Genomic DNA, 25,467 nt, shown 5'->3' with positions numbered 1-25,467 from the left:
GGGAGAGCATTTCCTGCGTGTGTAACACATGCTGACCACACACGTCGCTGCTGGTGTACCCAGGATGGGAATCCCCTGGGGCAGCTCACACCTGTCACCGGAGCGCTCTCCTGGAAACAGTGTGCCGTGGATGCAGGGATGGGGAGCAGAAGCCTGGCCTTTGTCTCGGTGGCGATTTCCTGCTGAAGCAGCACCTGGGGCCTCCCTGCCTAGCTGCAGTAGCCACATGTTTGCATTTGAGACGTCAGCTGTTTATTAGACCCCGCTGACTAGCAAATCCAACCTGTAACTCACACCAGGGTTTACATCACTCCTGGTCTTGTCCCAGAGACTCCCATGGCAAATGCAAGCTGCATACGGCTGGGTTTGTCCCATCATCATTTGTCAGGGCCAAGCTGGAACATTTCACTGTGACTCGGGGGATAAGATCTGGCTAGGAAACACCCATGAACACCTCCTCGCAGCCACCAGGCGGAGCTGTTCACATGACAGATGCTGCGATTCATTAATGCGGGTGTAGGACATTTCTGATACATGGGGGCTGCATTATAATTCAGTCTTCAGTGCATTTTCTGTCATTTGCAAAACACCCTCCTGTATTTGGGGGGGAGGGAGAGGAAGGGGGAGCATTTTAGACAGCACCGAATAATGCCTCGAATGAGCTGGGGTGGGATGGGGAAGACTGGGGTGGGGATCAGAGGCCACCTACTGAAGGAACATTGGCACAGGGGCCTTTGCTACACAGGGAACATAAGAAGAGGCACAGTAATAATAACCAACAAGACCTTGCTCCTGTACAGCACTTTTCGAAAGGAGATCTCCAAGCGCTTCACAACCGTTAGTGTATTACCCTGACAAGCCAGCCCCGCCCCCTTACCCCGCTGGCGGGGCGGGGGATGAGGCCATTGTACAGATGGCAACTGAGGCCCACAGAGGCACTGACTCGGCCCAAGGTCACCCGGAAAGTCTGTGGCAGGTCAGGAAATTACCCCCTGGGCTAGCGGCAGCAGCCCCCAGAGCCAGTGCGATACCCACAGCCCAGGCCCCCCTGGAGGCCCGACGGCAAAGCCCTACCTGAGCGGGGCGCGCCCCAGCCATCCCCGGCAGCCAGAGCCTCCTCTCCTTGGGCAGCGGCAGGTTCGGTCTCTCGGCTGCAGCTCGGCAGTGGAGGCGGAATCGCAGCTTCCCCGCTGACCGGGCCCCACGCCGCGGAGCCCGACCCGGCCGCCGCGCACTCGCCGGGCAGGAGGGAAGAGCCGAGCCCGCTGCAAACGCACAAAGGCAGCAGCTTCCCCGGGGCTCGGGTTCGTAGCCAGCGAGACGCGTTTCCCGAGGCGGGAGCTCAGCCGCTGCGCGTCTCCCCGGGACCCCGCCTGCCCCTCCGAGCCGCGCCGGGGCCCCTCCGCCGGCAGCCGAGCGCGGCCCGAGCCCGCGAACGCCGCGTCTTAGCGCCGCTCCCAGCGCTGCGCAGAGCCGCTGCCCGGCCCTCTCCAGCCAGCCCCTGCGCGCCGGCGGCCCGGGAGCGGCCCCCAGCCGGGGAAGGGATCTCTCCAGCCGGCTGCAGCCTCTGGGGCACGGATCGCAGCCTGGGGCCAGGAGACAAACCTGCCGCCGCCTCCGTGCCCTCGAGGGCGGCCCGGCCTGAGCCCCCCACGCTGGGATGCGCCTCCCCTGAGCTGGCTCCGGTTCCGGAGGGCCCAGCCGCAGCGGGAAGCTGGGCCGGGGGCAGCTGCTGGCTGGGTGTATTGGAATCGAATCTGGCCTGGGGGCAAGTCAGGGACAGTCCAGTGGCTCCGGGGAGCAAGGGGGCTTTGGCCACGGGGTGCACAGGGGTTTGGGCAGCGGTGGGGAGGGGGCTGGGAAGCTTTGGTCTGGGTACCGGAGAGCTGCTAGCTGAGAAGAGGGCTGGGGGCACATGTCTAGTGGAGCTTGCGGGGAGGGGGGGGGGGCTCGCTCATTCCACCTAGCACAGCTCTGCTTAGGGGCTTTCTCAGTGCTTGAAGAGGTTGGTGGGGGAAGGGTGGTTCCCAAGGGGTTGGAAACCTGGCAATAAGTAAATAAACAAACACCCAAATTCTGAACTGGGTCACTGAGGGCAGAACTGTCAGCTCCCTCCCAGTAGAGCTGCCCTGCACAGATTATGAGAGATCTCCTGCTTTCTTCAGACCACTTTAAGCACTGGACCTTCCAGCCCTTCTGATGCCCAGGAGTTGATGCTGAGCTCAGAGCCCCCTGGAGCCCCCGCCTTCCTCGCTCAGGGTGCTCTGGCTAGTGAGCGGTAGGGGGCATTCCAACCCCAGCAGCTCAGCTGGCCTCGCATGGGTCTCTGGGACAAGTGGCACTTGGAAGGGCAGCCCATGGCCTAGTGATGCTGGCGAGGGAGAGGAGCAGAGTTTAATGCAGCAGGGCAGCACTGGGCCACCATCCAAACAAGACATCCAGCTGTAGAGAGTGTAAGAGTCTCCAACCAGCAATCTAGGGAGAGCAAGCTTCTGTGAGATGCTGAATAAAGTCCCACTGGGCTCAGGAATTCTCCCCTCTGAATAGGGAATTTTGTCAGCTGAACCATAAACACCTACTGTCTTCCTATACCTCAGTTTGTCACTGTCTGTAGCATCTTGACTGGAGGATCATAAAATGGTCCTTCCAATCCAAATCAGGTCTAAGCCACCTGGAGTACAAGGAGACTGGATTGGGGGTGTCAGTCACTTAATAATAATACCCACTTGTTTCATAGCACTGTTCATCAGTGGATCCCCAAGTGCTTTATAATGGAGGTCAGTGCCATTATTCCCTTTTGTTAGATGGGGAAACTGAGGCACAGGCACATGCTGCTTGGGATAGAAATTGGGCAAACATTATTTGAAATGTCATTTGAGCTTCTGGGTTCATATTCCTGCCGGGATCTGACCTGTTCTTGTGACACACATGTTGAACATATGTTGTGTGCCAGTTTAAATATTCACTTAGGGCCTGTCTACACTAAGGAATTTACAAAGTCGTCTATCGTAGGTTCAGCTAAAGCAGGATTAGCACCGGAGGGGGCCTTGGTGGAGCTGAGGCTCCATTTTTACCACTTTCTTAGTTAAACCTGCTGCAAACAAGTCCAGTCACCTGGGAGGCAAGAATAGGGCTGGCGAGGCGAGCCATGATGACCCCCACTCTGCCCCACTGCGAACACTCGGCTGGCATTAGCACCAGAGGGGGTTATTTACTTCCCCCTTGTGGACAAATCTCTTGGTGCAAATGGTAGGGTGTAGGTGTGTGAGGTTTAGGACAGTTAGTGCTTTATCAATTAGAGGAGAAATGGATACACCAGTGTGAAACCAGTGTGAAAACAGTCCCAGCAAGAGGCATGGATTCCTCCATGGCTATTGAGCTACAGCTGAGGAACAAGCCCTCCATCTGCCTCATTCAGAGGAGAATCGCAGAAGGCGATGCTGGAGCGGGCTCTGCTCAGATAGGGTTTTGCCTCTGAATTTCTTAGGCTTTTGCCTGTGGGTAGACTGAATAGCCTGGCCTGTTTATCAGGAGCTATACAGCAATAGTCTTTCACATGTACAAATCCCACCTTGCCTCAAATCAATGTTGCCAATGCTTGTGATTTGATCGTCAGCCTCAAGATAGTTGGTGGTTTCCACAAAGCCCCAGCTTTTGGAGTCAGGTCATCAGGTGAGACTCTCAGCTAGCATTTTAAGTTTCTAGCCTTTGTGGTTGCAGAGAACAGGCTGAAAACGTGACCCCAGTGTCCTCTAAAGATTCAGAAACAAGATGAATAAAATTGTACAGCACCTGGCACAATGGGGTATGGGTTAATAACTGGGACTCCTAGACCCTATGATAATTAATTAAATGATAAAAGGGAACCAAAATTAATTTTTTTAAAAAAATTCAGGATCTGTAAGCTGGTCTCAGCATCTTGGGGGGGTCTGTCTCATGATTTCTGACCCCTGGGTGTTGGCAACACAGTTACAAATAACAGTTTAACTTCGCCAGACTTCTCCAGGGAGCGTAACATATTCTCAGCCCAGAGCCCGCCTTCATTAACCTGTAAGACACCAGCTCATCCCCAAGGGACACACTGACCCCTGTTGTAATTCCCTGATCTCAGCAGTGTCACCCTGGGAATAATGTGCTCCTAGGTCACTGGCAGAGCACGCTGTGATGGGCAAGAGGGAGGGTTTCTCGCCCCTTGGAGGTGGGACCAATTGGGATGACAACAGCCCTTCTCCCTCACAGGGATGTTCCACTCCTCTGCTAGTCTGTGCTCCCCTCCTGCCTCACTCCCCAGTCTTGCTTCCCCACCCATATTGCCTTCAGACTGGGAACCAGCAGGGGCAGGGGAGCCCAGCCTGGGCATAGCAAACAAGCAACATCAGCCAGAAGGAGGCAGGTCTGGAGGACAGGGACCATCAGACCACCTGGATGACAGGGAGCTGGTCCTGGGAGATGAGAGGGGTCCTATGATGCTGCAGGTGGGGGAATCAGGAGTAGAGAGAGAGGCAGGGTCCTACTGATGAGGAGCAGGAGGGGGAAGGAATGGGTCCTTTCTGGGGCCTTTAAGCAAAGCTTTCCTCTCTCACAAAAATGCTGTTCAAGGTCCATTCCTCTCTGCAATGGTGCATCGGAGTGTCCATCTGTGTTGGCCCATAATGTGCCCCCCCCCAGCTTACATGGAACAAAGACGTTGTGTTCCTGCCTGCAGACGCTGCCTGGGAGCTGAGCATCAGGTGGGCTCTTTATGGGTCCTACATGATCCCGGGTAATGCACTTGGGACTTACTTAACAATTCTACTGATGATGATTGAACAGCAGTAGAAAGCAGCTCTCTCTCAGAGCTGTGTCATGGTGGTAGTAAACATATACTCTTGTATTAAGGCCTGGATCACGGCACGAATGGGTGTACATATAGGAACTGACCTAGACTGTAAGCCCCTTGGGGCAGGGACTGATCTCTTTGCTCTGTGTTTGTACAGCACCTTGCATAGTGAAGTCCTGCTCAATGGCTGGGACTCCACACCTTTCGGACAATATTCAAACCACTTAGACATTGGGGAGGGGACTGATGTCACCTTGGTGGGAAATCTCCAGGGACATCCCAAATTACGTTTGCTTTGTGGTGGCAGGAGTGAGCTGTCAGGATGGGATTTCCACAGGGGATGCACCAGCTGGACTGGGTGTGGGCTACATACGCAGGAAACACTCTTGCTGCCCTGCTGGGATCCAGAGCTGCCCGCTGTCAGGGTGAGACTGAAGAGACGTTGCTGATCATGGTTTATTTGTCATTTCAGGCCCCGGTCATGTACAATTACATCGCCATTTATTTCTCCACAGAGGAGTGGGAGGAGCTAATGGAATGGCAGAAGGAGCTGTACAAGGACGTGAAGAAGAACAACCACGAGGCTTTGCTCTCGCTGGGTAATGACTATTGTTTTCTCGTTTATTAAGCGCTGTAGGCATTTTAATTTTAAATTTGCTTTAACTTAGGATTGTGCTTATGTTTTCTGATGGTTTTGCATGTACAGTTCCCAGAACATTTGGGAAAGAATGCCAGCTCCACTCCCCCTGCCCCAGACTGCATTAGTGAAAACCGGGCTTTGCTTCTTCCTGATGGAGAAAGAGGCCTGCAAATAACCTGAGGTGTTTTTTCTTTACTTCTTTTTTGTTTTGAAGTGGCAGGCTGATTGTCATTATTCCCCCTCAACCCCAAGTACCCCCTTGTGGGTGGGCGTAGTAACACAAGGATTGCCACCTCAGTTTTCCCTCTCAGGCCCCTTAAGGACTCACCACAGCATCTCCTGGGTTTGGGCTACATACCCCTACATACATTACCCCTGCCCAGGGCTGGTTTATTATGCTGACAGTGCAAACAATCCTCAAAAGGCCCAAGACACAGACCATTTATCTCACACACAGGGCATATAGTTCATAAAAGTTCTGAAACGCAGTCAAATGACACACCTCAGCTTTCCTTTGGAGACCACTTGTTCCATTAAACAGCCACCCTAGCCCTCCTGGCTGGAGTCCTTCCCAAGTTTCTTCCTGGTTCCCAAGCCTCTGGCTGGAAAAGGTCAGCAACCTAATCCTTTGGCTGGTCTCCTAGCCCTTTTCCCTGGGACTTCCTCCAGAGACCTCCTGCCTGATCACCATAGTCTTCCTCTCATTTATTAGTCCCAGATGTCACCTCCCCTCTTAATGAGGTCACCTTGTGCTGGTATAGGGGGGCTGATGCCACTTCACTTAAAGGGGCCAGCCACGCTGTGACAATTTTCATAGAATCATAGAATAACAGAGTTGGAAGGGACCTCTGGAGGCCATCTAGTCCAACCCCCTGCCCAGAGCAGGACCAATCCCAACTAAATCATCCCAGCCAGGGCTTTGTCAAGCCTGACCTTAAAAACTTCTAAGAAAGGGGATTCCACCACCTCCCTAGATAACGCATTCAGTGTTTCACCACCCTCCTACTGAAAAAGTTTTTCCTAATATCCAATCTAAACCTCCCCCACTGCAACTTGAGACCATTACTCCTTGTCCTGTCATCTGCTATCACTGAGAATAATCTAGATCCATCCTCTTTGGATCCACCTTTCAGGTAGTTAAAAGCAGCTATCAAATCCCCCCTCATTCTTCTCTTCCGCAGACTAAACAATCCCAGTTCCCTCAGCCTCTCCTCATAACTCATGTGTTCCAGTCCCCTAATCATTTTTGTTGCCCTTCGCTGGACTCTCTCCAATTTATCCACATCCTTCTTGTAGTGTGGGGCCCAAAACTGGACACAGTACTCCAGATGAGGCCTCACCAATGTCGAATAGAGGGGAACGATCACGTCCCTCGATCTGCTGGCAATGCCCCTACTTATACACCCCAAAATGCCATTGGCCTTCTTGGCAACAAGGGCACACTGTTGACTCATATCCAGCTTCTCGTCCACTGTAACCCCTAGGTCCTTCTCTGCAGAACTGCTGCCTAGCCATTCGGACCCTAGTCTGTAGTGGTGCATTGGATTCTTCCGTCCTAAGTGCAGGACTCTGCACTTGTCCTTGTTGAACCTCATCAGATTTCTTTTGGCCCAATCCTCCAATTTGTCTAGATCCCTCTGTATCCTATCCCTACCCTCCAGCGTATCTACCACTCCTCCCAGTTTAGTGTCATCCGCAGACTTGCTGAGGGTGCAATCCACAGCATCCTTCAGATCATTAATGAAGCTATTGAACAAAACCGGCCCCAGGACCGACCCTAGGGGCACTCCGCTAGATACCGGCTGCCAACTAGACATGGAGCCATTGATCACTACCCGTTGAGCCCGACAATCTAGCCAACTTTCTACCCACCTTGTAGTGCATCCATCCAGCCCATACTTCTTTAACTTGCTGACAAGAATACTGTGGGAGACCGTGTCAAAAGCTTTGCTAAAGTCGAGGAATAACACATCCACTGCTTTCCCTTCATCCACAGAACCAGTTATCATAGAAGGCAATTAGATTAGTCAGGCATGACTTTCCCTTGGTGAATCCATGCTGACTGTTTCTGATCACTTTCCTCTCATGTAAGTGCTTCAAAATTGATTCCTTGAGGACATGCTCCATGATTTTTCCAGGGACTGAGGTGAGGCTGACTGGCCTGTAGTTCCCAGGATCCTCCTTCTTCCCTTTTTTAAAGATGGGCACTACATTAGCCTTTTTCCAATCTTCCGGGACTTCCCCCAATCGCCATGAGTTTTCAAAGATAACAGCCAATGGCTCTGCAATCACATCCGCCAACTCCTTTAGCACTCTCGGATGCAGCGCCTCCGGCCCCATGGACTTGTGCACGTCCAGCTTTTCTAAATAGTCCCAAACCACTTCTTTCTCCACAAAGGGCTGGTCACCTCCTCCCCATGCTGTGCTGCCCAGCGCAGCAGTCTGGGAGCTGACCTTGTTTGTGAAGACAGAGGCAAAAAAAGCATTGAGTACTTTAGCTTTTTCCACATCCTCTGGCACTAGGTTGCCTCCCTCATTTAGTAAGGGGCCCACACTTTCCTTGGCTTTCTTCTTATTGCCAACATACCTGAACAAACCCTTCTTGTTACTCTTAACATCCCTCGCTAGCTGCAACTCCAGGTGTGATTTAGCCTTCCTGATTCCATTCCTACATGCCCGAGCAATATTTATATACTCATCCCTGGTCATTTGTCCAATCTTCCACTTCTTGTAAGCCTCTTTTTTTTGTTTAAGATCAGCAAGGATTTCACTGTTAAGCCAAGCTGGTCGCCTGCCATATTTACTATTCTTTCTACATGTTGGGATGGTTTGTCCCTGTAACCTCAATAATGATTCTTTAAAATACAGCCAGCTCTCCTGGACTCCTTTCCCCCTCATGTTATTCTCCCAGGGGATCTTGCCCATCAGTTCCCTGAGGGAGTCAAAGTCTGCTTTTCTGAAGTCCAGGGTCCGTATTCTGCTGCTTTCCTTTCTTCCTTGTGTCAGGATCCTGAACTCGACCATCTCATGGTCACTGCCTCCCAGGTTCCCATCCACTTTTGCTTCCCCTAATTTTGATTATAATGACAGGTTTCAGAGTAACAGCCGTGTTAGTCTGTATTCGCAAAAAGAAAAGGAGTATTTGTGGCACCTTAGAGACTAACCAATTTATTTGAGCATAAGCTTTCGTGAGCTACAGCTCACTTCATCGGATGTATTTGAGCTTATGCTCAAATAAATTGGTTAGTCTCTAAGGTGCCACAAGTACTCCTTTTCTTTTTGATTATAATGTTGCTTATTATTTGGCGTAACCTCTAGGAGCCCCAGTCTCAGACCAAGACCCTATTCTACAAAGCACTGTACAAACCTGTCTTCTCCTGATTTTGCCAGAAGACCTTTTTGGAGGTCTCAAATGTTGACTGTGGCTCCCGCTTCTTCAGTTAAGGTATGCTGTTGAAAACTGAACAGAGACTACCTTTCTCCCAGATGGTCATTGGAGTCAGGATTAAACAGATGTTGACAATTTGAAACAGTCTGACTAAAAATCCTCTCCCGCCTCTTAACCACTCATCTTTGCTCTCTTGCCTCTTGTAATTTCCTTCACTCTCCAGCCATCCTCGAGTGCAGGGTAGGGGAGACATGCATTTCTAAATTCCCAAATAAAAACAGAGAACAAAAAACCTTCCATGGGAAAGAGGCGAATTATTTCATACACACAAGGCACTCTTGACCAGAAAAGCACTGCACAAGTGCGATAAACTCTCATTATTACAACTGGCTGACAGTTGAAAATTCCAAATGTTAATGACATTTTTCTCGGGATAAATGTCTCTCTCTGTAGATGGGAGGGTGTCTGTGAAAATTTTCTGCCATTATCTACCCAGCTGTTGCTGTTATTAGCACTCCCATTGACCCTTATTCTCTGGCAGCTATCGCAGATACTCTGGGGCTGGCGTCTTGGCATGTTTCCAGTCAAACATATCCTCCACCCTCCTTTTTTGTCCTTATTCTTCAAGACCAACTCACTGTTTTAGTAGTGAAATCTCTCAGCGCCTGCCCAAATAAATACTCCTTATTCGTAGAGCCCATCCGATCCGCAAACATGGTCTGTGGATGTAAGGCAGATATCCGCAGATTTGTGTTGTCGGTAGCTACCGGTGTGGTGCTCTGCTCTTGTGCGATGACGATAAAAAGTCGGCTGCGTGCGTGTTCCCTCTGTGCACTGCCCCGGCTCTGCGCAGATCACTGACACAGCAGACCCTGAGAGAACCCCCAAAAACCACAGACTCTAGTAAGGTATGAAGGAACCCGAGCCAGGTTTATTGTCAAACGAAGCACAGTGATAGTCCCCTATAGACTCTACAGGGCATACTACAAATTTGTGCTCCCTGGCAATGGACACAGCTCAGTCAGTGGTGGGACACTCCACTGCCCCCTAGGCTGGACGGAGATGTGCGCTCCCGGGCCTACGTTTATACCGTTGCAGGACAGATTACTCATCATACTTCAAACGAATCCATCCATCATGTTGTCCTTTTGACCCTCTCTTTGAGATGCACCTGCCTGTTCCTCGTTATGTCTGTGGAGTGTTCTGACGCCGTCTTGGCGCAAGTCCCTCTCATTAGCCCTTATGTGTGTGTTCACGGGCCTCTAACAACCTTTTCTTGCCAACTTCTGTGGGTGGGACCTGCCTGTGGCTCGCAGCCCAGCTTTGCTGAACACTGCCTGGAAGTACTTTGGTTCAGGCTTCAGGCGTCAGACTGGGCCTCTGATACAAGAGTTTATGTTTCAGGGCCTCCTCTTACTACAATTTGCAGGGCTCTACTAATTAGCAGACTCTCTGGCTCAGACCCCAATCCAGTGCAGCACTTAAGGACATGCCTAACTTTTACATATTGGCGCAGTCCCATCACAACGACTCGTGCTTAAAGCTAAGCACGTGCTTAAGTGCTTTGCTGGCCTGGGGCATCCATACGGCTGCAGGCTGTGCACTCACCGTTATTTTGCATATCACAGCCTGGAACACTCTGTACAGACCAGCAGGTGACGGGCCTTTATCCAATGAAAGGCAAATTGAGCTTTGCAGTGCTGGGTTTTTTCCTATTGTGCAAACCCCCTATCCCCATCTCAGCTGTCAAAGGCTCCTCGTGCATGCAGTGTAGTTTGCAAGGCTGATTGTAGGGATTCTCCTCCAAGCGTGGCAATATCAGTCACAACAGGTTCTTTTCACTTCTAAGCACTGAAATGAGTTTCACACCATGTCTTAAATGACGTCCCCTTTGGAGGCTCAGTTGTAGCTCTAGGGTGCCGGCCGAAGCCAATGGAGTTAACACCAGCCGAGAACGTGGCCTGTCATTATTAGTGTGAGCTCTGGCCCATGTGTCACAGGATGGGGTTCTCTTCCCTGCCTGTAAACTCCTGGTGGAGTTATTTTGCTGAGAACATTATTTGTTGTCAATTTAGCCCTTTCTGCTAAGTCATCCCCCAACCTGCTGGGGGATTCCCTGCAAGTCTATTCATTATTCTTAAACGGAATCATTTGGACAACCAGTTCTCACCTATGGGCTGCCCACAAACGGTGACTCACACTGGCGGTGCGACCCCCACCCCTCAGCTCACACCTGTGACTGCAGGGCTCCATTGGACGGACATGGGGGTCATCCTTGGGACCCCCATGGGGTGGTGAGTAGCAGCCTGGCCTCTGAGCAGTAGGGATTTCCCACAGTACTGACACCAGTGCCCTCCCCCAGTCTTCAGAGAGTTTGTACAGGAGACCTGAGCTACGGCACTAGGCCCAGACAGTGAGGGAATTAAAACACAAAATCAACCCAAGCTCAAATGTGGGCAAAATAGAGTCACATTTTCATACGAGCACCTAGCAGCTCTTGTTATTCCCCGAGAACGAGAGAGTGGGCTGATGGGTGAATGGGGAAGGAGAGAGGTGATGGAGTCTCTACAGGGGGAACAAAATAATAATCAGAATCCCTCGCTCTTACCTAGCACTTTTCATCAGCTGCTCTCAAAGCGCTTTACAAAGGTCAGTGTCATTACACCTAGTTTGTAACCTCCCTGGGGTTCTTTTTGTTCTGTGTTTGTACAACACCTATCACCATGGAGACCTGGGGCATGACTGGCGCCTCGGGCGCTATAATACTACAAATAATAAAAAATAATACACTTGGGGAAACTGAGTCGCAGGGTGGGGAAGTGATTTGCCCGAGGTCACCCAGCTGGCTAGTGGCCTAGCTGGGAACAGAATCCAGGATGCCTGAGTCTCTGGCCAGTGCTCTAGCCACTAAGCACAAGACAGTAGGGACGTGGTGCATTGGTTGATATGCTTAGTCAGCACCCCTGGAAAAGCTGAGCCTGTCAAAGATATAGCAGTGTCCAGGAAGTGCGGTGACAAAGCCCTACCTGAGCAGGGCCCGGTCCAGCCATTCCCCTGCGGGATTTCTCCCGAGTGAGGCAGAGGAAGGTTTGGTTTCTCAGCTGCAGCTCGGCAGTGGGGATGAATCCAGGCTGCCCGTTCCCCGTCCTCCAGGGGGCTGCTTTTCCTGGGATGGAGACAGACACAAAGGGACCAGGGAGTGACTGCAACTCCCGCTGTCCGGGAGAAAAAAGTGGCGCGCAGCATAAGCGGGGAGATTATCCAACCCCGATCTGTACAAACACCTACAAGAGAAAATAACTCCAGGGTAGTTGCGTGGGTTTGGGTCAATATTAGAAACATTTACAGAGATGCTATATGGGAGCAACACTTAATTTTCACTGCACGCTGTCATCAGGAGCGACTGGCAGCTCACTGTTGTAATGAGAGACTTGTACATTTATTTGCAATCTTTCCACAAAGCAAAGGGAAAAAAAATTTCAAAGGAGTAAAGAAATCCACCATACAGGGCCACCGCCTTAGCTGATGTAAGTCAAGGTAGCTCCATTCACGTCAGTGACCCCATGCCGATTTACACCAGCTGAGGCTCTGACCTTTGCAAATGGTATCTAGTGTATCTGGCAGTAAATTTCCAATGCCTCTGGAAAATCTGCTGATTTCCTAACCATGCTAACCCAGCATTTAATCTTTTAAACCCAGCTCACGTTGATGCCCCCCAAAATGCTCAGGCTTTGATGAAAGTTTCATTGACAAGCTGAAAATGTCACTGCCCCCAATCCATTTTTTTTATCATTGTACTTTTCATTCACTATAATATTGTGTGAATTCTACAAGCATCAACGGACAAGTTCCATTCCGCCCCAGGTGAGGGCAGAATATATCTTATCTTACATGCATACGTCTCAGCTAGCAGCAAAACCTAACTACACAGAGACCCCAGTCATGCAGCTGGACCCCTGTGCTCCTGCAGAGCCCCACTGGGATTCACCCGTGCAGGTCCCGTTGCAAGGTCCCAGCCAGATTTGGCATTTTAGCTGTTTGTGATGCAGCATGTTTTTGTTCAAGCAAATCCGCGGGAGCATATCCCTTTCAAAGAAAGCAGATGCAGTTATACCATGCATCCTCTAGCAGAGCACAGACCACTTCACAGCTCGATGCGTTTAACGGTCTAGTTCCAGCCCCACAGAGCAGCTGGATCTGAAAGCACAAAAGGAAAAACAAATCCAGGAAACCTCTGTTAAACTGACAGCAATTCAGAGGCAAAAACCCAACAAAATGTCTCCTGGGGAGAACAGACTGTAACCCCTTCATTCCCAGAACAAACGGTGCCAGTTAAAACGTTCCAAAATGAGACACCTCCCCATCCAGCAAAGCACTTCAGCATCTGCTCAGTGAAAAGTGCTCGCTCTGTAAAAGAGAAATATTATTAATTTGAAGCATGCTGGGAGTAGCTTCCGTCCAGTCACAGTGTTGCCAACTCTCATGATTTTTGTCACGAGTCTCAGGATAATTATTTGCAAAAAGAACAGGAGGACTTGTGGCACCTTAGAGACTAACAAATTTATTTGAGCATAAGCTTTCGTGAGCATTCCTTAAAGCCCCAGCTCCTGGAGTCAGGTGGATATGTGATGATTTCAGCCTTCATTCTTCAATAAAAACTAAATTTCTACCCATCGTGACTGAGGAGAAAGCTTCCAAATGTGACCCCAGGGCACCCTAAAGACCCAAAAAAGCAGAAGACCAATAACAAGAACCCCAAATCTAGTATTTTACATAATCTCGAGATTTTAAAGCCAATCTCGTGATTTTTGAACATTTAGGATTGGCAATATGGCAGTCAATTGGCCTACTCTTGTGCTTAAAAGTAAGCAAATGCTAAAGTGTTTGGCCATAGCGGGGCCCTAGAGGGATTCTTCAACCAATCCCCCAGATGGGAACAGACTCAGACTCTAAGAAAGGTGCAGTTCAGCTCGGAGCTTTGCAGCAAGCACCCTTTGACCAGGCTAGCCCAGGACTGATGCCAGGCTTTGGAGCTTCCAATAACGGGTGCGCTACTGAGTACCTCTGGGCATAGTGGCTTGCTCAGTTTTTTTATTTCATGTAGATCTTGCCAGACATTTCTTTTTTGGTAATTATTTAAAACCCCAAGTCATTGTACAGTGGGAACCAAACCCAGAGACCCAAAGCTGTCCCAACAGGGTCACATCATCAGGGTGGCTGCCCATTCCACCAGTGGCCTCTGTATTCCCACTCCCAGCCTCCCACTCCTGCCGCTGCCCAGGGGTGGCGAGTTGTATGGGCCCATGGTGCCCGGGCTCCAGGAATATTCAGGGCCCGGGGGCCCAGCTCCACCAATGTTCGGAGCCAGGTCTCTCCCCCGGCCCTGCCAGCCGCCCCAACATGCCTTCCCCAGCCCCTGCCTGCTGCCCCAGTGCGCCTCCCCCTGGCCCTGGAGCGTCCCTGCCACAAGCGGGCAGCTGCCCTGCCACTCCGCGCTGTGCTCCCTCGCCGCCACCGGCCGCTGACGGCTGCTGCACCTGCGGAGGGGAGGAGGTGCACACATGACTGGCAGCCCTCCCCTCCCCTGGCACCCACCAGGAGGCGACGCCGAGGGGCTTCTGGGAGTCGGAGTCTGGACCTCACCTGAGCAGCTGCTGGGGCTTGGGTGAGTGTCTGACCGTGTGATCAGCGCCCCATCCCTCACCTACCCACAGTCACCACTCCTGCTCCACGCTGGGCAAGGGGCAGCCCCATCCGCCGTGAGGCTATGGTGAGGGGCAGCAGGCTGCAGCAGGGGAGGAGGCCGCATGTGATGGCAGCCCCCTCCCCCATGGCACCCACCACAGTGGAGGCGAGGGGGCTTCCTGGACCTGAGAGGGACCCGGCCCCTAGGAGCATGTGGGGTGATGGTGCCAGGTGAGTGTGCTGCCGGGGGAGAGAGGGGGCCCCTCCGCTGGAGCTCGCTGCTGCCGGGGGAGAGAGGGCTAGGGGGACTGTGGAGTCCTCCTCCCTGGTCTCAGCCCTGGGGCAGCATGCCTGCACCCCAAACTCCTCACCCCCTGCCCCACCCCAGAGCCTGCCCCCCAGCCAGATCCTGCACCCCAATGCTCTGCCCCAGCCCTGAGCCCCCTCCTGCATGGTGAGCCCATCATCCCTGGCGCACCCCACAGCCCTCATTCCCAACCCTCTGCCCTAGCCCTGAGCCCCTCCCACACCCCAGACCCCTCATCCCCAGCCAGAGGCCTTATCCCCCACCCCAACCCACTGCCTCCCTTCCCCTCCAACACCCCAAACCCCTCATCCCCAGCCCCACCCCAGAGCCTGCACCCCCAGCCAGAGCTCCCATTCCCCCACATTGTGCAAAATATAGGGAAACTGTTAAATGCTTACTGTTTCCAGTCCACCAAAAATTATACAAACCTGCCACTGCCCACCTCAGGCATGGATGTGGCTCCTGGTAACGTCAATAACACACTCCATTAACTGCAATGGTGCAAGATCTGGTCGTTCTTGCTGAGCACAGGGCTCCCCGTTGCAGTCATTAGCATGCAGTGGATTCCAAATTCCAGTTCCTGGAGCAGCCCTGGCACCAGTTTGCACTGGGGCTCAGCACAGAGACCGTCCTGGGGGATGGGCGGAGTTGGCTGATTAGCCAGTTACAGAATGGGCTCCAGAGCACGGCTCCATATAAGCATTGGCTGAAAGAGGACAGCCCCACAAACTGGGCTGTCTGGTTCCCTTAAACTGGTCTCAAGTCAGTCATAATCTGGAGCACCCCAAATGCTAAGAGAGTTTTATGGAGGAGAGTATTTCTACAGCAATAAATGAGTCAGTGAGAATTTTTCCTCCTGGAGCTCTCACTGCAAATAACTCTGCAAGTTGCAGGCAATGCTGAACTGGGACCCGAGAGTGGGGTGCTTTTTAGCTAAGCAGGGATGCTGGGGGTTGGGTGTTTTACTGGAGGCTATTGGGTTTGATCAGGTGGTTTTGTTAACACCTCAGAGGCAGCTGGAATTTCCAGGCAAGCACCTGCTTGTGTCTAATGATCAATCAAAACATTATTATTTATTTGTATTGTGGTTGTGCCCAGAGCCCTTGTCATGGACCCCCCTCCGCCAGGCACCGTACAAAGCGACAGTCCCTGCCCCACACAGCTTCCAGGATACACAGCATGACAGATGTGGGACACAAGGAACCAATGAGACAATACGAGAGGCAGAGGACACCGAAAAATTGTCAGGTTTAGGGCTTGTCTATCTGGGAAGCCGTACTAGCACAAGGCACGGAGTGAGTAAATATACTGGAGAAGCCCTGGCTGTGGGTTGCGTAGTTACGGTGGAATAAATATAAAATAACGCTGGTACGTCAGCGTAAAGTGCCCCCCGCCCACACGTCTGATCTGTAGTCGCCACCACTAGCTACGTTTGTGAGATAGTGCAATCGGATTATAACATGTTAACTCGTCAATGTCAGAAGCAATTCCCTCAGAGGGGCTGTCAGAATCTTAGAGTTAGATGGGACCCTCAGGGACCCCAGAGAAAGGGCCTAAGTCCGCTCTGATTTGTGCTGGTGACCAGCCAGCAAGTGTGAAAAATCAGGACACGTTTTTTTTTGTGTAGGGGGGGTATAGTTGCCCCTAATATCAGGCCATCTGTTTTATGTCAGTGTAACACAATGGACTTCAGTGCCAGTTGCTGCTGCATTACACTGGCCTCAACTGTGGAGACTTGAGCGTAGGGCTGAGACTTATAGGTGGGGCTCTACCAAATTCATGGCCATGAAAAACGCTTCATGGACCATGAAGTCTGGTCTTCTGTGGGCTTTTACCCTATACTATACAGATTTCACAGGGGAAACCAGTGTTTCTCAAATTGGGGATTTTGACCCAAAAGGGAGTTGCGTGGGGGACACAAGGTTATTTTAGGGGGGGGTTGCAGTATTGCCACTCTTACTTCTGCGCTGCCTTCAGATCTGGGCATCTAGAGAGTGGTGGCTGTTGTCCAGGTGCCCACCTCTGAAGGCAATGCCCTGCCAGCAGCAGCGCAGAAGGAAGGGTGGCAATCCCGTACCGTGCCATCCTTCCTTCTGCCCTGCTGCTGGTGGCATTGCTGCCTTCGGAGCCGGGCTCCCAGCCAGCAGCTGCTGCTCTCCGGTGGCCCAGCTCTGAAGGCAGCAGCGCAGAAGTAAGGGAAGAAGTACTGCAACCCCCCCCAATAATCTTGTGACCCCCCCCAACTCCTTTATGGGCCAGGCCCCCTAAAATTACAACACTGTGAAATTTCAGATTTAAATAGCTGAAATCGTGAAATTTACTATTTTAAAATTCCTATGACCAAGAGATTGACCAAAATGGACCGTAAATTTGGTAGGGCCCTAACTATAGGTGACCACTCTTGGGATGAACTTGGAAACTCTGACGGCAGATTTTGTAGAATCAGAGAATCTCAGGACTGGGAGCCCCTGAGAGGTCACCTGCACACAGTGTCCCTTTCCAGGGGCATCCCGGATGATGGACTATAAAATGAAAAGTTTTAAACATTCTTTAAAATGTAATGATGGAGGAAAGTTACAATTCCCGAGCCCCAGCAATAATGTGCAGAAATTAGCTCCAAGGAACTATGGGATTTCTTGGGAATTTTCCTCCCCTTTCGAAAGCTGCCCCCCACCCCTCCACTGGTGGCATTTTAAAATGTCTGCTCACCACAGTCCGCTTTTTGTGCAGAGGGGCAGCGTCTGGCCTGTGACAGAGATCCTGAAACACGCACACACGCACCACCTGTACTGGGGCAAACTTTGATACGGGCACGAAAGGGTTATTTGGGCACGAAAGGGTTATAGCCTGCTTTCCATGGCGTTAACCTTTGCGCTGGGGCTGGCCATCCGTGAAACAGAGACAGGCTGCAGGTAAAGGAGGCTGCGGGTTTTTCTCCTCTTTCCAGCCTTAGCCTCTGGAGGGGCTGCAAACAGCTTGCCTGGCAACTGTACAGCTTTGGTTCGGGGGTGGAGGGGCCTCTACATCCGGGCTGTGCAAACGGAGGAAATATCTGCTGTGTGCTGAGAGCTTTGCCGAAGAGGCCCCGCTCCAGGGGCAGAGAGTTTCCATGCAGCATTGTGCAGGCTACGCAGAGCAGAGCTCCTCCATTTTGTTTTCCCACGGAAGGCTGGCTCCTGCCCCTGCTCTTCCCCCTCTGATCTCTGGGGAGGAGGGCCAGTAAAATGGAACGCAGACAAATGGAGTTTAGGGAACGAAGCGTCCCTGTAGCTGCTTTGTTCCTGATGGGGCCGGGACCTGCAGAGAGCGTGAGCGGGGCTCTAATTCCAGGGGGGCTAAAGAGTTCAATCAGCACAGCAGCCACAAGACACTGCAGTTAAAAGCAACCCCTAAAGAAACTAAAACGGAGCGTATACGGCAGGGTATAGGTTCATAGAGTCCAAGGCCAGAAGGGACCATTGTGATCATCGAAGTCTGACCCCCCGGCTAGCCAGAGAACTGCCCCAAAGCAATTCCGAGAGCAGAACTGCCCCAAAGCAATTCTGAGAGCAGAGCTTTTCGAAGAACATCCTACGCCCCTAGGCTCCTCCGTCTATGCCAGCAATGGCTCCAGCTGCAAGGCCTGACTTTCTCCAGGGAGGGCCCCAACTAAGCCCCTGCCAGCTGCCGTCCTGCTGCAGCCAGCGGCGTATTAACGCCTAGGCCGACAAGGCCTAGGCCTAGGGTGGCAAATTTGCAGGGGTGGCAAATTTATAATAGCAGCCAGAGGCTGCTTCCCCCGGTGCCGGGTCGCGCCCTCTGCCCCTGGCCCCGCCCGAACTCCACCCCTTCCCCGCCCCCATTCCCCGCCGCCTCCCTGCCCCTATTGGTCCCCTTCCCCAAATCCCCGCCCCAGCCCCGCCTCCTCTCCTGAGCGCACCGCGTTTCCCCCGCTGCCCCCCTCCTTCGGGAAGCTGTTTCGCGCACAAGCCCTGGCAGGGAGCAGGGGGAAGCAGGACCCGGCGGCGCGCTCAGGGGAGGAGGTGGAGTCGGAGCGAAGGTGAGCTGGGGTCGGGGGGCGGCAATTATTTCTGGGCCTAGGGGTGGCAAAATCATTAATCCGCCACTGGCTGCAGCGGGCTTGTTTGTGAAGTTGGGAATGTAGGTTTTGTCCACAAGGGGGCAAAGCTTAGGGGAGGGGCAGTCTCTATGCCAGGAGTGGGCAAACTTTTTGGCCCAAGGGCCGCATCGGGGTTGTGAAACGGCATGGAGGGCTGAGTAGGGAAGGCTGTGTCTCCGCAAACAGCCAGGACCCCACCCCCTGACTGCCCCCCTCAAAACCTCCGACCCATCCAACTGCCCCTGCTCCTTTCCCCTCATGGCCCCCTCCCGGGACCCCCCACCCCTAACCGCCCCCTCTGGCAGGGCCAGCTCCAGGCACCAGCTTTGCAAGCAGGTGCTGGGGGCGGCATTCAGAATGGGGTGGCCGGCCGTGTCCCGCGGCGGCCATTCGGCGGCAGCCCTGCTGCTCTTCCTGCCGTGGCAGCTTTTGGGCGGCAGCCCCGCTGCTCTTCCGGGCACGGCGGCAATTCGGCGGCGACTGGTTGGGACGGCAAAATTGGTAGAGCTGCCCCTGCCCCCCGGGATCCCCCACCCCCTATCCAACCCTCCCTGTCCCCTGACTGCCCTGACCCTGACCCACACACCCTCCCCCTGACAAGCCCCCTGGGACCCCCCGACCCATCCAACCTCCCCACACTTCCCCTGACTGCCCCCTCCTGGGACCCCTGTCCCTAACTTCCCCCCCAGGACCCCACTCCCTAGCCAGCCCCCCCTGCTCCCTGTCCCCCTCCTCCTGGGACTCCCCCAGCCCCCCCGGGATCCCACCTCCTATCCAACCCCCCCTGCTCCCTGTCTCCTGACTGCCCCACCCTGAACCTCCACCCCATCCAACCGCCCCTGTCCCCTGACTGTCCCCCAGGACCTCCTACCCCTTATCCAACCCCCCCTTCCCTCTTACCATGCCGCTCAGAGCGGCAGGACAGGCTTATTGGAAAGCCTGGGAGGTGGGCAAGCACAAGCTGCTGCCAGCGTGGCTGTGGGGGAAGGGAGACAGTCGGGGAGGGGCCGGGGGCGAGCCTCCCTGGCCAGGAACTCAGGGGCCGAGCAGGACGGTTCTGCGGGCCGGATGTGGCCTGCAGGCCGTAGTTTGCCCATCTCTGCTCTATGCTCTCTGGCCAGTACAGTGCACGTAGATAGCAGTGATCATAAAGCACTCCCCTTGGCCTGTGCAGTTAGGGTGACCAGACAGCATGTATGAACAATCAGGATGGGGGCAGGGGGTAATAAGTGCCTAAGACAAAGCCCCAAATATGGGGACTGTCCCTATAAATTCAGGACATCTGATCACCCTAGGTGCAGTGTGCAGTGAACATGTGGACAGTGCCCCCCTCCCCTCAGTTGGTGCAGTGAGCACAGAGATTGCTCCCTCTCCACCTGGGGCACCGGGTTAACATAAGACTGGCCCTACTGGGTCAGACCAAAGGTCCACCCAGCCCAGTATCCTGCCTACTGACAGTGGCCAATGCCAGATGCTCCAGAGGGAGTGAACCTAACAGGTAATGATCTAGTGATCTCTCTCCTGCCATCCATCTCCACCCTCTGACAGACAGAGGCTAGGGACACCATTCCTTACCCATCCTGGCTAATAGCCATTAATGAACTTAACCTCCATGAATTTATCCAGTTCTCTTTTAAACCCTGTTATAGTCCTAGCCTTCACAACCTCCTTAGGCAAGGAGTTCCACAGGTTGGCTGTTGTGCTGAGTGAAGAAGAACTTCCTTTTATTTGTTTTAAACATGCTACCCATTAATTTCATTTGGTGGCCCCTAGTTCTTATATTATGGGAACAAGTAAATAAAGACTTTTGTTTCCATCTGGTTTAACCACTGCAGAGAAAGGAGACTTGAGAAAGGCAGGTGAGGAAAGGTGCAAAGCAGCAGAGGGTGGAGGAGCCTGGGGGACCAGAGTCCAGCAGGCGAGCTATAGGGAAGGGATGGCTGCGGAGAAGAGAAGCGGCAGGATGGACCAGAAAGCAGGGAGGGGGATACGGGCAAGACAAAGGATAAGAAGAGACGCTGCCTTGCAGAGGCTGAGAGAAAGGCCAGCAGCAGGAGGAAGTGAAATCACAAGGAGGAAACAGACCAGCTCAGGAACAGAAAAGAGAGAGAGAAAGATGGGGATTAAAAAAAGGAAGGGGAGAAAGCAAGCCCTCCCATCTAGGCTGGGGAATTGTGTTTAATTTCTTGGTGCTCCGGGAGTTAAGCAGAGGCCTCTCTAGCCGCACTATTGAGATCTGGACACAGGATTGTTACCCTGGCCTCCCGCCTCCCACACTACCCACAACCATTCTCTCTGTTACTTTTTCCCAGGAGTTTAACTACCAAATCCAGATTGGCCTGATACTGATGTACAATAAGGAAAATAGCCAGCCCTGCATGGAATTTAGCTCCTCAATCTGAATGTGCAAATCTTCCTCCTGCCGCTAAGCCTCCCCCTGGCCTCTCCTGGGACGCTCCTGCGCTGTTCAGTCCCATCTCCTTTGTGTCAATCTCCACTAGAGCAGCAGCTGCTCTGGGCAGGAGCGGCTAGAGCAGCACAAAGCCTGCGGCAGTCCCAGCAGGAGGCCTGGGTTCCCCACCAGCTGCTGAACCTGGGAGCAAACATCCACATCCCGTAGGATGGGAAGTGGCTGGCAGGGGCTCTGCTCAGGTAGGACTTTGTCCCTGAACTTGACTTTTTCCTGTGAACTGTAAGGACGCTGGAGAAGGAGGGCGATTGCCAGCTGTGTTTATGGGACTGTTCTGTTTCCTCGGCTCAGGTGATTTTAGAACCATTGCTGCACTCCACAGTGGAGTTGTGCAAACCAGTCCAATTCTAGTTCATCCAGAGTTGGGGGATCTCTGTGGTGGGGTTTGGGACATGTGGTTTCATGGCTCCTTCCCCAGAGCTTCACCTCGCATTGCAGGCTCAGGGAAAGCCCCATGCTCCAGAGAAAGCTCCTAACAACGTTCTGTCAGAAAACAAAAAAGGGAAGAACTGTTCCCAGGAGCGGGGAACACACACACACGGAGCAGGGCAAATGGGCAGGGGAGGAGCTGGCTAGGAAGCCAGGGAGAAACGAGCTTCCTCGGGGGACAATTTTGAACAGATGCCTTATCCGTCACAATTCAAAGAAGGATACAGCTGCGGGGGGCAGTGCATTCCGGACTCTGAAATGCAGGTGTGCTCGGTATAGGGTGTGCCTTCATGTCCTCTCTAGCCGTGTCAGTGTTTAGATTTTTGTGTTTCACTGGACAACACGACCCCCAGTTAGATATCACTGCAGAGAGGTGGGATGGGGGGAAGGGACTGGTGCCACCTTGATGGGGAGTCTCCACTGTGACAATGGCTGGGCTACTACTCAGCATCCACTTGGAAAATGATTTCCTTCCATCAGAGCCCTGGAGTGGCAGGTGTGAGCTGACAGGGTGGGAATCACACTCCAGGTGGACCGGCTGTGCTGTGTGTGTTACTCAGGCGAGTTACTTGCCCAGGAAATGCTCTCCCTGCCCTGCCAGGACCCAGGGCTGCTGCTGCCAGGATTTGACTGAAGCAGATGTTGCCGATCACGGTTTCTTCGCTGTTTCAGGCCCTGGTCACATTTGAAGACATCGCTGTGTATTTCTCCTCGGAGGAGTGGGAAGAGCTAGCGAACTGGCAAAAGGAGCTGTACAAGGACGTGATGAGGGATAACTATGAGGCTATGATCTCTCTGGGTAACAGTGATCGTTCACCTATTTCTAGAAGAAAAGGAGTACTAGTGGCACCTTAGAGACTAACCAATTTATTTGAGCATAAGCTTTCATGGGCTACAGCTCACTTCATCGGATGTAGCTCACGAAAGCTCATGCTCAAATAAATTGGTTAGTCTCTAAGGTGCCACAAGTCCTCCTTTTCTTTTTGAGAATACAGACTAACAGGGCTGCTACTCTGAAATATTTCTAGAAGCTGCATGAACTTTGAAGGGCCTGAGTTAGCTTCAGCTCAGATTTGCTCTCGTGCCTTTGAAATGCTTAGCAGAATTACAAAATACTGTGGTGGTTTTAATCATTCTAGCTCTGTGTGTGATAATACTATAACGCCTTCAGCTTTTACAGGGAATATGCCCTGACCCTCCACCTTAGAATCATAGAATATCAGGGTTGGAAAGGACCCCAGGAGGTCATCTAGTCCAACCCCCTGTTCAAAGCAGGACCAATCCCCAATTAAATCATCCCAGCCAGGGCTTTGTCAAGCCTGACCTTAAAAACTTTTAAGGACGGAGATTCTACCACCTCCCTAGGTAACGCATTCCCGTGTTTCACCACCCTCCTCGTGAAAAAGTTTTTCCTAATATCCAACCTAAACCTCCCCCTCTGCAACTTGAGACCATTACTCCTTGTTCTGTCATCTGCTACACTGATGCTACTCCAGATGTGGCCTCACCAATGTCAAATAGAGGGGAACGATCACGTCCCTCGATCTGCTGGCAATGCCCCTACTTATACATCCCAAAATGCCATGGGCCTTCTTGGCAACAAGGGCACACTGTTGACTCAGATCCAGCTTCTCGTCCACTGTCACCCCTAGGTCCTTTTCTGCACAACTGCTGCCTAGCCATTCGGTCCCTAGTCTGTAGCAGTGCATGGGATTCTTCTGTCCTAAGTGCACGACTCTGCACTTGTCCTCCTGGACTCTGCACCTTCACTTGAGTTATTTGATAAATTTCCCTTCTTGAGATCCTGGGGATAACGTCTGGGCCCCCGAACACGTCCAGACAGGGCATCAGATTTTCCCACAGTGCTCCTGCCCAGGAGCACGGTACCAGCACCACTGTGTGCGTCACAGAGCACTGGCAAGGCAGCGCTAACAGGAAGATCCTTCCCCTTTTGGGAACAGAGAGATCTAGAACATCAGCACTCCAGCACCCGTTCCCTGGATATCACAGTCAGCGCATAATCATCGTTCTCCCCCCGCAGACTGCGCTGCTGGCAAACCGGACATCATACCCCAGATGGAGCGAGGAGAGGAGCCGCGTGTCAGTGCTCACCGGGACTCCAGAGACAGATGAACATCCACAAGCGAGTCGGAAGCTCCCTGGGGCAGGGGGAGTGGACATATTCACCACCACAGCGCCCCCTGTCATCAGGGCCTCTCATTACAGGGCTCTTCACCGCTAGAGCCTTGCGAAGGCCATCTGCCTTTGCGCACAGTCAGCCCTCCAGGAAAGGAACATCTATTTCAGAGCCCTTTCAGCTACAGAACATCCATCCAACAACCCAGGTGCCTCGGCAAATCAGCCCGTCCTCTGGGCTCTGTCTTCAGTCCCCTTTCTGGGGCCACTTTGGAGTCTTTGCCCGGCTCCAGTACAGAGCCTTTCTGAGGTATTTGTTCTCCTGCAGTCTCTGGCTCAGGCCCCTTCACAAGAGTCCATTTTGGGTCCCCTTCTTCCCCGCCCCCACCCCGCCCCTGACTGAAGGTCTCAGCTGTGTATTAAGTTATCACCTGACACCTCTTAGTCCCACCCCGTCTGGCTGTGAAGCAACCATTTAATTATGACACAGGTGTAGTAGCTGCAACTAACTGGCTTTTAACCCGTTCTAGCCCATGATGGGGTTTCACCCCGTCACAGGAAGGGACCATCTTTGTTATGTGCTTCTACAGCTCCTTGCCTCATAGTCCATGACCGGGGCTCCTGCCTACAAATAAATAAATAGTATAATGTATCCAGAATGACCCCCCACTCCAATGTACATCTACAGTTCCATGTGGGAGGTTGGTAGCTAGCAGATTTCATATTTTCTTGGCAGACATCAATCATCTCTTTCCACTCTCCCTGCCCCTCTGCATTTTGTCCAGCTAGTTTGTGAGCATCCGGCTGTTGCAAGTGAATTGGTATCTTCATCTCTCTTCTCTGGAGGGCTCACAAATACTTTGCCCCAGACAGAGAACTTCCCTGGTGGTGGCTTGATTCACAAGGGTCTCTCCTACTTTGCTATCCTGCATGGACCACTTTGTGGTAGTGTCTTTCATGGACCCATTTAACCTCCCAATCTCCCAGCTCTCCACTCTTTGGTTCTCAAATTACGACGTTCTACAGACCACAGTTTGCGAATGACTGAGCTGAAGGTAGAAATGGCTCCTGGGGCATTTTTTACATACTCATCCATCCTCCCCAAGTGAAGGTCTCAGAATATCTTCTTGGGGAAGTGGAAATTACTGTAAAGACTTATTCTGAATGAATTGCCTTAAGGGGCACAGTTTCTGAGCTCCTCCTGCTCTGTCCCAGACACACTGATGTTTCAGACTTCGGCCTTGACTTACTGCAGTTCCTTGTTGTTCACATAAAGTTGATTTTTCAAGCTATTGCTCTGTTCGTTGGGACACAACGGGTCAGATTTTCAGAAGGTTTAACACGGTTTTGTGTCTACACAGATCCATCATCTGCTGACACAGCTCTGAATACTGCCTTCACATCCTCACCAGCTGGACCCTCTCCTGCATCCCTGTCGTCTGATCCCTCCTCCCACAACGTGGACCTCTCTCCATCCCCTGTGCATTCCACCAG

The 25,467-nt window shown here is 52.5% G+C and overlaps 2 protein-coding genes across 4 annotated transcripts in view; one reads left to right on the top strand and one right to left on the bottom strand.

Moving 5' to 3' along the window:
* The window catches only part of LOC311531356 (uncharacterized protein), a 9,163-nt gene extending 7,864 nt beyond the window's left edge, over nt 1-1,299 (bottom strand). For both annotated transcript variants that reach the window (XR_014714203.1, XM_084648645.1), the window contains exon 1: nt 1,075-1,299. Coding sequence is in view for 1 of the 2 variants with exons in the window: in XM_084648645.1 (XP_084504771.1) it covers nt 1,075-1,098 (24 nt within the window). In the remaining variant the exon portion in view is untranslated. The remainder of the gene's footprint in view (nt 1-1,074) is intronic.
* Nucleotides 843-25,467, top strand: LOC311531357 (zinc finger protein 783-like). 2 transcript variants are annotated; one of them, XR_014714204.1, is made up of 4 exons: nt 843-976; nt 5,292-5,418; nt 21,251-21,590; nt 25,335-25,467. XR_014714204.1 is itself a non-coding variant. In XM_084648646.1 (4 exons), exons 1-3 carry the CDS (start codon nt 914-916, stop codon nt 23,968-23,970), a joined length of 282 nt encoding a protein of 93 aa, XP_084504772.1. In that variant the 5' UTR covers nt 843-913; the 3' UTR covers nt 23,971-24,182; nt 25,335-25,409. The 2 variants fall into 2 exon arrangements, 1 of the variants encoding a protein (XP_084504772.1); XM_084648646.1 differs by lacking the exon at nt 21,251-21,590 and adding an exon at nt 23,879-24,182 and having other exon boundaries at nt 25,335-25,409.

Source organism: Lepidochelys olivacea (genome assembly GCF_965140295.1).
Source record: "Lepidochelys olivacea isolate rLepOli2 genome assembly, chromosome: 15".
In the NCBI taxonomy this organism is placed as follows: Eukaryota; Metazoa; Chordata; order Testudines; family Cheloniidae; genus Lepidochelys; species Lepidochelys olivacea.
This window is presented reverse-complemented; position numbering and strand designations above follow the sequence as displayed.